The 10,436-nt window shown below is 42.1% G+C and overlaps 1 protein-coding gene across 1 annotated transcript; it reads left to right on the top strand.

The window, feature by feature from the left end:
- The first annotated feature begins 3,368 nt into the window (after positions 1 to 3,368).
- Positions 3,369 to 4,307, top strand: LOC136301761 (olfactory receptor 10C1-like). Its single transcript, XM_066204957.1, has one exon. The coding sequence runs from the start codon at positions 3,369 to 3,371 to the stop codon at positions 4,305 to 4,307; it is 939 nt and encodes a 312-aa protein (XP_066061054.1).
- Positions 4,308 to 10,436: the final 6,129 nt, after the last annotated feature.

Here is a 10,436-nt window from a genome sequence, read left to right as displayed (position 1 = left end):
GATCCGACAGGCGGGGATCTGAGATTGGGATCGCTGCAACCCCCAGGGTGCTCCCGGGGACCTGAAATGGCCTAGCCTAAGTCCGGGATGGAATTCTCAGACCGAGGAAGGTGGGCGAAATATGATAGACTTTAGGAGTATCATGATTCAGGGCATAAGGGAAGCAGTACCAAGGGGGCAAAACATCAGTAAAGTGTTTGGAGAATGTCAGGGAAAGGAAGAATCCCCATCCGTTTGGTTGGACCGACTCCGGAAAAGTTTACAGGTATATTCCGGAGCGGATCCCAATTCCCTTATCGGGGAAGTGTTAAAAACACAATTCGTTGCAAAATCTTGGGAGGACATAAGGAGGAAATTGGAAAAAATGGATAATTGGCAGGAGAAAACCTTGCAGGAATTATTGAGGGAAGCCCAAAAGATATACATGAGGAGGGATGAAGAAAAGCAAAAGGTACAGGCTAAGGTATTGGTAGCAGCTGTAAAGGAGGTGCAAAAACAAGAACGTTATCGAGATAAGGTAAGAAGAACGCAGAGAAAACCCACAAATCCTTCAGATAAGGATTTCAGATCAAAAAGGGAGCCCCCTGAATGTTTTTACTGCAAAAAGAAGGGGCACCTAAAGAAGGATTGCAGAAAAAGAATAAAGGATGAAAAGGTTTTTCAAGAAGATTAGGGGTGTCGGGGGCTTTTCATTTTGGGGACCAAGACATGGAATGAGCCCTTGGGAAAGCTAAAGGTAGGTCCCCAGAAAAAAATAATAACATTTGTCTTGGTTTGGGAAGACAGGTATTTGCTAGGTAATAAAAAAAAAAAAAACAACTGGAGTTTCCTTTGGAATGGAGAGTGTAAACCCCCCCTCCACCTTTTTTTTTTTTCTTTTTCAATTATAAATTTACAATCAGAGGCTCTTAGGCAAAGATTTGGGAAATAGGAATAGCAGTTCTTTACTAGTATGTATTACAAAGCAAACAAACACAAAAAATCCCCCCACCAAACATCTACAGCATTAATAACAAACGAAAACAGTACCAAGAACCTTGAGGGCTTTGTTTCACAAAACCCAGGGCAGTTCGGTCTCGGTGTCCCTGCAGGATCCTCAGAGCACCAAGCTGAAACAGTGGAAAAGTCCCGGGCTGGTAGCTGGGATGGCAGGGTGTCCCGGCAGGCAGGGGCAGGATGTCCCGGCAGCGCAGGGGGTGCAGGGTCACGCTGCAGCAAGAGGAGCAGCGCCGAAGAAGCCGAAGGCGAGGCAGGGCCTGGACCAGCTCCTGCAGGTGGCCGGGAAAACTCAGGATTTAGGCCAAACTGGTGATAGTAGATTTTCCAGGACTGGATCCCTTTGGCCACAGTGAAACTCTTCCAGCCAGCAACAGCCGTTCTCTCCCTCCCCGAACGCCGGAAAAAGATGGGCCCGCAGCTGCCTCAAGCTTTGTCTTTCACCTGGTTATCTCCCCCTTCCAGCTTTGTCCACCTCTTTGTTTCAGTTAAGTACTCTCAAGTATCCAACACTTGGTCTCCTTGGTAACTTATGGGGAAAAAATTCTTTAGAGAAAGAAGGAACAAACCTAACCCCCAACATTATCCACCCCGAATTTTTTTCCCATACCAACATATTACATTGAGTTGAAACTGTTAAAATATATATCTATCTCTACATACATGCAAATATGGATACAGCCACATTGTCATGGGTAGTTCACCCCAAAACAAGGTCCCTTTGAGGTATGCATCGGGTCTCTCCATCCTTTTGCATCACCCACCAGGTGCAACCTGGTTCCTGAGCGAAGACAACCCCACGGATGGGATTGTCTTTGCTGGAGGCAGGATTAATCCAAACAGTTTTTTCCAGCATACCTCTCGTGTACCACTGGAACCTTATCTCCCTCTGTCGTTTGCAAGGGCTCAGATTGGGCAGGACCTGCTCGGTTGGTGGAACCTCGAGTGTTCACCAACCAGGTGGCCTTTGCTAAATTAATATCCCAATTCTTGAAGGTTCCCCCACCCAGTGCCTTCAAGGTAGTTTTAAGCAGGCCATTGCACCGTTCAACTTTCCCGGCCGCTGGTGCATGATAAGGAATATGTCTTTATTATATTTCTGTTTGCATAAACAAAGATACTGCACTTTCAAGCTTTCACTTACCATAGAGAAGACACCTACATCACATTAGGTGGTTCTTCCCTACAAAATCACTTTCTGCTGTTCACAGGATATGACTGTGATGCAGAGGTCACCCTACAGTCAATGACTGAGGATAAAAGTGGAGAAAGACAGTCCTACAGTCAGAGCAGAAAGGATCAGACCGAATGAGACGTCTTAACACCGGAAATGTGAGTATCAGCCAGAAATTCAACCTTTAATCGATCTCTTTGGCATTGAAAGGGGCATTGTGGTGAGAGAGGTGATGTGGGGTTGCTGATGGATCTGAATAAGAGACCACATAATAAACCAAACAACGGCTAAATAAAAAAAGATCTTTAAATAGGATACAATAAAAATTAAGATTGGTAATGAGTGAATCTTTTGTCCCTTATCCCCAAACATAGACTGCATCTTTGCTTCACCTTCAAATTTTGTTGAGAAAACTGTGTGGCAACTCTGTCATTAATCTGGCTGCATTATGGAGTAATAGTAATTACTGAAAAGTAAAACCAGACCTTGTATTTCTGTAGGATATCTGGGTTTATACAGAAATGCTTTCCAAGTTATGTAAAACTAGAGGTGGCTGTGAGTCAACTCATACATATGCATCATATTTATCCAACAGCTCTTCCTTATTGCTCCAATCAGCACTAGCCAGTCTCGGTGGACTTTATAAATACATACAAATAGTATAAAGAGCTGTGGAAAAGCCTCTCTTCTACTTCACTGCAGAGTGCTCAGAGTTGAAAGCTTTTCTGGAGACCTCATAATTTAGGGGTTTTTTCCCTTCCTCTTCTTCCACAACACTCCCCAACAGGTAACAGAGAAATTACCTTTGTTATATTCAAATGTTGCTACTGATGATTTTGGGACTTGAACTGGTTAGTCCATAAAAAGATATCTGCCATGTTTTTTTTTCTTTTTCTACAGGGTAAAAGTGATAGCTGAGCATTTGAAGACAGTACTGAATATGCAAACTTTGACGGCAGTGCTATGAAAGAAGAATCAGTCAAAAATAAACACATAAGACTGTCTTATTTTCTTTAGAAACATTTTATAATCTGTTCAGAAGATCTTTTCAAAATCTGTTCAGTTTCTAAATTCTAGTCATCCTTTTGTCTTTTCAAGCAGCCAGTTGTGTTTTGATTGCAGATTTGCCTGGCTGTTTGCAGCTTCATCAGCTGCTGAACACTAAAACGAAGTGAGTTCTACAAAGCACCAAAGAAGGATGATCATTGGGAACCTCAGTGGATTGAGTGAATTCAGACTCCTGGGTTTTCCTGAAATCTCTCATTTGCACCCTTTGCTCTTTGTAGTTTTATTATCTCTTTATATCCTCACCTTGATGGCTAACACAGTGATAGTTTTCATTATAAACAGTGACAATACCCTTCATACCCCCATGTACTTCTTCCTCACCCAGCTGTCCTGTTTGGATATCTGCTATTTATCAGTCATTATCCCAACTATTCTGGAGAACCTGCTGGTGGGAACAGTAAGTATTTCCCAGACAAGATGTGCACTGCAAATGTTTTTCTTCCTTTTCTTTGGAGTTGCTGAATGTTTTCTCTTGGCTGCCATGTCCCTGGATCGTTATTTTGCCATTTGCTACCCCTTGCATTACACAATCATCATGAGCAGCAGGGTCTGCAGGAGCCTGGTGGCTGGGAGTTACATCTGTGGAGCTGCTGTGGGCTTGGTTCACACCCTCACAACGTTCAGCTCACCCCTGTGTGGCTCTACCATCGACCACTTCTTCTGTGAGATTCAGCCTTTCCTGGACCTGCACTGTGGCAACACTTTCCAAAGAGAAATCCAAGTCATTGTGGTGGCTGTCTTTGCTATTCTCAGCCCTTTCTTACTGATCATTTATTCCTATATTCGTATAATCTCCACAATTCTTCACATGGCATCAGCTGAGAGCCGACAGAAAGCGTTTTCCACTTGCTCCTCACACCTCTTGGTTGTGGCTCTTTTTTATGGCACTGCAAGCTCCATGTACCTGCGGCCAAAATACAGCTACTGTGCATCTGTGGATAAATTCCTCTCACTTTCCTATTCTGTGGTGACTCCTCTGTTGAATCCCATCATTTATAGCTTGAGGAGCAAGGAGGTGAAAGGAGCCCTGAAGAAAAAATGGAGAAAAACTAATTTAGTGTGGAAATGAAATAGGATATTTGTGTTGTTTCAGGTGTTTGTAATGGTATTTTTCACTCTAAATTCTTGTTCAGTAAAATTAATTTCTCGGTACACTTCAAAATTATATGGTATAACTCTTCGCAGAATCTTCACATGTTTGTTTTTAATCACATCTTATTTTGTACCAAAAAAATTATTAAAGCAGAAAAATGTAGAATATTTTTCAGCATTCATTAAAAAAGAAAATGAACCACCAACAAGAGATTTAATTAATCATCTTTTCAAAGCTCATCTCTGATTTAAAATATAAAAGTGTATTTGAGACATATTTTCCATCACTGTTGATGTAATTAGAAAATAACGTACACTATGACTTGAAGGATTTATACTGAGGGGATGTTTAATTTTTTGCTTATAATGGAGGGCAGGAATTGATGTTTTAATTATATGTTTTAAATATTTTTAATTATATGTTTTTTATACTTTAATGATATCTTTTTATTATACATCCTATCTACTTTCACTGTACCAAAGATAAGGAGCAGTGATCCAGTGGTCGTTGTTAAAGGTTGAACATATAGAGATTTTAAGAAAAAAGCAGAAATTCTGTTGCTTGGGAACAATTTACTTCACCTTGGACTTACCACATGTACTCTGTGAATGATGGTTTTGACATCTATCAAGTGATTTTTAGCATGAATTAATAATTAGGAATGATACTTCTGACATAAAACTGGGAGCCACAGCTGCTGTAAGAGGCACTCATTATTTTGGAATGGCATTTGTCAGGCAGGCACAGCACTCCTGGAGATGTAAAATTATGCTAAACATTTAATTCAGTCAGAATTCAGTCAATTAGATTAGCCAAATGTCCACATTTGAAATTGTCACTATGGCTTATAGATGCCAGCTACACTTTGCAGCAGATTTGGTCACCAGATTCCATTAACATTTGATTAGTTTTGACTGTGGTGGGAATTCAGACACCTGCAAATCGATATCTGGGTCTGGAGTCAGATTAGATTCCAAATGATTGATATTTATGTGCCCAAACTGTCACGGGATAAACCACACACATAAAGCTCGAGATCTCCTTTTCCAGGCTTGACTCGATAGCCTAAGGCAGACTCCTGTTAATATCTCAAACATCCTGGGAAAGTCTTTCTGATATTCAGGTGGAATTGCCTGCTCATCAGTTTCTGCCTTTCATCCTTCTGCTGAGCAGAGCTTGGTCTGACCACTGCCACAGGGTGGGTGGGAGCCTCAGACCAGCCCTGCTTCAGCCTCAGATTTTGGAAACAGCTTAAATTTAAGAATCACTCTGGCCTGCAACTTTTAATGATGGCAAATCAGGTCTGTTTATAAAAATGAATTATTTATTAAACAGGCAAGAGATAGCAGATGAAAGATCTCAATCAGATTTCCTTAGTACACAATATGAACCTAAAGAACTACCAGTAGATTACAGCATAACAAAAAACAGTGCACTGTATCAAGGCAGCTGTACTAAAGCTAGCAAAAGAAATAGAATTGATTAGGAATCAAATGTAACTTAGCACTGAAATGATGATAATGTATGTATTCCTGCACTTAACCCCATGGGAACAACCCCAAAGCAGTGTTCCTATGCATGGGAGAAACTCCACATATTTCCATGGAATGTACAGAAGATTTTTGCTTTGTGAAAGTTTGGTGTAGCTTTTATAAAGTTTGTATCATTCAAATTCTTAAATTATCATATTGTTAGGACATTTTTTCAGCAAATAATATAAGGCAGCATAAGACAAGTATAATTGCAGACCCTAATCTGTGGGGATCATTTGTAAATTTGCAAACTGACTTTTATTCAGATGACTAACTATTCTCATTTTGATTATGTCCTATGTCAGTTTTGATATGGATGGCAAGAAGCCTGTGCTTGTAAACATGCAGATGAAAGGACAGCTGAAAAGCAAAAAGTTGAAAAAGAAGTTGCTAATAAAAGAAATTTCTGGGTTTAGCAGTCTCTAGCTAAGGAGACTCACTTCAAGACATGATGTGCCTGCCTGTCAGAAACCCAGTTTGTCTTCCAGATCTCACTCCAAACCAGGAAGATGTTTTTGTGCAGTTGGGAGATGCCAGATCAGTATTAACCCCATGGGACCAAACCAACTCTGTACAGGAGAGCTTGTCCTGTCTGAGTTATCTGACCATGTAACAAACAACAGATAAGCTCCTGTTGGGGGGGGAATGCCCTGCTGCACAACCTCACTGCAGATACTTTTATCTGGTGATAAGATCCCCTCTCAGTCTTCCCAGGGCTGACCAGGCCCAGCTTACAGCTTTTAAATCTTCTTTTCTTCTGTTCGAGCCAGGATTAAATGCTTGAGAGATGGATTTCATGTTTGGACTCAGATGTTTCTTAATTCTTATCTACAGTACAGTCTCACAAGCTGTGAGTTCTTGCTATCAAAGTAGAAAATGGCTATATCTCTATCTCTCCACAAGGTCTTTTAAGAATGAACTGTCCAATTATGAAAGGACACCTAAATTATTTTTACTTTTAACCCAATAACCAACCACCCGTGGCCCGCAATGTGGATTTTTCTATCCAATTAAAAAATACCACCCAAACCCATGGAGAAGAAGAAGAAAAAGAAGGACTCAGCCTATGCCCTTAATCATCCATCTTGATTTATATATAAATATATTACTATATTCTAAAACCTTAAATTTTAAGTTTTCCACCCTGTGATATCACACACTTCTATCCAAACCCACACCCACAATCCCAGTGCTGTCACTCAAGTTTGGAAGCCTTTTCCACGGCCTCAGGTCAACTGCTGTGTTTTCTTGGGGGCCAGTGCCTGTCAGCATAGAAAGTCTAAAATTCTCAGTGCCCAGGGTTCCAACACCAGCTACCTCAGCCTGTCCTCATGAGAGGGATTCTCATCACCTCTGAACCCCTCCACTGGACAATGACAGAATTTGTGGTCATCTGTGTCACGTGTGCTACTCCTGTGGAGAAGTTTCTTTGAAACTGCAGAGCTCTGGAGGAGGGCATCTGGCCTGGAGGTGAGGACCCTGAGGTCAGACCTCACTGTGGTCTTCACCATCCTCCTGAGGGGCAGCAGAGGGGCAGGTATGGATCTTTTCATTCTCATGACCAGTGACAGGACTTGAGGAAACAGCTGGAGCTGAGTAAGAGCAGCTTTAGGTTGGATATCAAGAAATAGCTCTTTCACCCAGAGGGTGGTTTGGCACTGGAAGTGCCTCCCCAAGGAAGTGGACTCAGCACCAAGTCCTTCTGAGCTCAAGAATTGTCTGGACAATGTTCTCAGACAGGTGTTGTGACTCTTGGGGTGCCCTGTGCAGGGCCAGGAGCTGCAGTGGATGATCCTGACAGGTCCCTTCCAGCTCAGGATTTTCTGTGGTTCTGGGACCTTGCAGACCCACCTTTCTGACAGCCTGCTTGCCAATGTCCTCACAGAACTGACCTCCTCTGTCACCAGCCCTGGACATAATGGGTGTGATGCCTCAGGTCCCACAGCAAATCTGCTCTGAAACAAGACAATTATTCTTGTGCTCATGAGCAGACTATTTTGACCTTAAACTGGGACAGATCACGAACTAACTGCAGCATCTCAGTCTGCAGTCATTGATATAATTATAAGTATCTTGAGTTTACCTTTGTCTTTGTTTCTCCAGCTCTTCCCCTGTGGCCTTGCTCACATCCCTTGCTGCCTATTCCCTCTTCTCAAAGAAGTTTCTTTCCAAGACACTGAGTGCAGACATCCCAAGGCATTAGAGTTTCACCAAGTTTTAACTAGGCCTTAGTGTTTAGCTGAGTCCCTCCCAGAGGGGACACTGGGCTGTAGAGAATTGGGGAGAGGGCCAATCACCAGCTAGGAAAGTTCTGAACCTCAGGAGTGAGTCTAATTGCAGAAGTCCTTGTTAGCTCCAGCTAATTGCTCCTAGCTTTTTAGCAAACACAAATGTTTCCTTTTCTGAAGGACTGGCAGGATCACATCAAGGCAAATCTAAATGAGACTGGGAATACTGCTGCCCTTTGGTGCTACACCCTTCTAACATCAGAGCTGGAGAGAGTTAGGACTTTTTAAAAACTTCAGAACAGCTCCAGGGGCTGTCAGGACATTGCATTGTGTTCATGAGGACAACATTGCACATGCCTCCTAAAAGGCCTGGTTTACCTCTGCCCAGACATTAACAAATCCCAGGAGCAAAGACCAAAGGGAAGCAAGAATCACTTCCCAGCAAGAGACAGAGATCATAGGTATTATTGGTGGCTGGTGTAAGTTCCTTTAACCAAAGCTCTTGCTCAAAAGTTCAAAAACACATGCTCTAGTGTAAAACAAAAATATCTCTAACAGAACAAGCAGGGCATGATGTCCTCCTGTATCTCAGTGGGAAACATCAATGAGTGTCCTGGAAACACAGACTAAACCTCCTCTTTCTCACCATTACCAGTAGATAAAGAAGCAGATGAAAGTATTTCCTCTCCTAGCAATGTACTGATTCCCTTTTTCTCACCAGAATCTCCATGTAAACATAAGGGTTTTTTATTGCTGAGCTGTGCTTGGACAGAGCCAAGGCCTCTTCTGCTCCTTACAGTGCCCTGCTGGCAAGGAAGGAGGAAGGAAACACAGCTGGGACAGAGGGATATTCCACACCACAGGACATCATGTGCAGTATATGGAGTGGGGGAGGAAGCAGGAAGGGGAATGTTTGGACTGACAGAATTTGCCTTCCCAAGTATATATCCAATATATATACTTTCATACACACATATATATAATTACACATAATATATATGCTACATATAATATATATAATATTATATTAATTATAGTATATATAGTATATCTATATATATATAAATAAATAAATATAAATATAATATTATATATATAATATTCCAATATATCCGTTGACCTTGGATATATTCCTCATCCTTTTCTTTCTCTGCTGCCCACATTAACTCTGCTCTGGCCTTACCCTTTTTTTTTTATTTTCTGGCTCATTTCAGCACATCTGAGTTAACCTATGGATGTGGCCTTTCCAAACCTGGCAAAGCAGCTTCTTCTCCAGTGAACACATTTGACTCTGGTGTCATTCCTGACCTTTGGCACTTGATCACTGTTCCAGAATTCTCCACGTGTTGTTCTGTGGTTCTGGCTTTGCCTATCCACTTCAGGACACGCCTCTATCCTGCTCCAGCTACATTTGCCCCACCACTGACAAGTGTTATTTCATCAAGCATCATGGCCTTTTCATTGGCACCCTCAGCCTTCAAAGTGACCTCAACCATCTGCCCTTGTGCTGTACATTTCCACTGGCCTTTCCACCACAATTTATGCCTATTTTTGCTGCCCACTCCGCCAGCTGAGTCCATCAGAACTCCATGGTGGACTGAAACACCCTTTCCATGCCTCACTCCCTCCTTTTCCTCCTAATACCTTAGAAAATTACACTGGATTAAAACTCACCAAAATGAAGCTTCTGTTCAACAAATGGAACTGTGGAAGTCAGTGTCGTCTGTGCTCTGCTCTGTTGATAACCACCCTTTGCAGTTCTTCACAGAGAATTTTCAACGTGCATCTGCAGTGTGCTCCTTCTGATCTTTTGCTGTGGGGAGAAAACTGTTACCAAAATCTCTAGGTACAGATCAGGAAAATGGCCTTAAACATGCTCACATGTCAGAGGCTACCTGGGACACAAAAGAGGTCCTACTTGCCTGAATAAACTGTCTGGGGCAAGTGGCTGCAGGAGTGCACAGCAGGAAGAAGAAGTGTATTTAGAGGAGAGTGTCAGTGTCTGTCCTACCGAACAGTCTGCTCCAGCTTTATGAGTTCATCACATCTGAAAGTTCCTCCACATTTGCCTGGGAAGACAGCAACAAAGGATCTTTGATTAATTTGACTGTAGGAGGCTGTAAGATTCACCTGGGCATATTTCCTAAAGAACTCGAAGATGTAAATCTGGCCAAGGACAAGAAAAAGCTTCTGTAGGAACAGCAGCAATAAAAGAAGAACCAGGGAAAATGTGGATCCTGTCAGGAAGGATATGGGGCTGAGGTACCCAACAACTTTTTTGTGTCATTCTTCACCTGCAGGTGTTCCAGACACATCACATGAGCTGCAGAAGGTAAAAACAGCAA

This window comes from Chamaea fasciata, unplaced genomic scaffold (assembly GCF_029207755.1).
Source record: "Chamaea fasciata isolate MVZ Bird 193981 ecotype frontalis unplaced genomic scaffold, bChaFas1.0.hap1 SCAF_27, whole genome shotgun sequence".
NCBI classification, from domain to species: Eukaryota; Metazoa; Chordata; class Aves; order Passeriformes; family Sylviidae; genus Chamaea; species Chamaea fasciata.
The sequence above is the reverse complement of the archived record's forward strand: the minus strand, read 5'-3'. Positions and strand labels throughout refer to the sequence as shown.

What these genes read in the sequence shown, in the direction of transcription:
- LOC136301761 (XM_066204957.1), top strand. Translation starts at nt 3,369, where the DNA reads ATGATCATTGGGAACCTCAGTGGATTGAGTGAATTCAGACTCCTGGGT.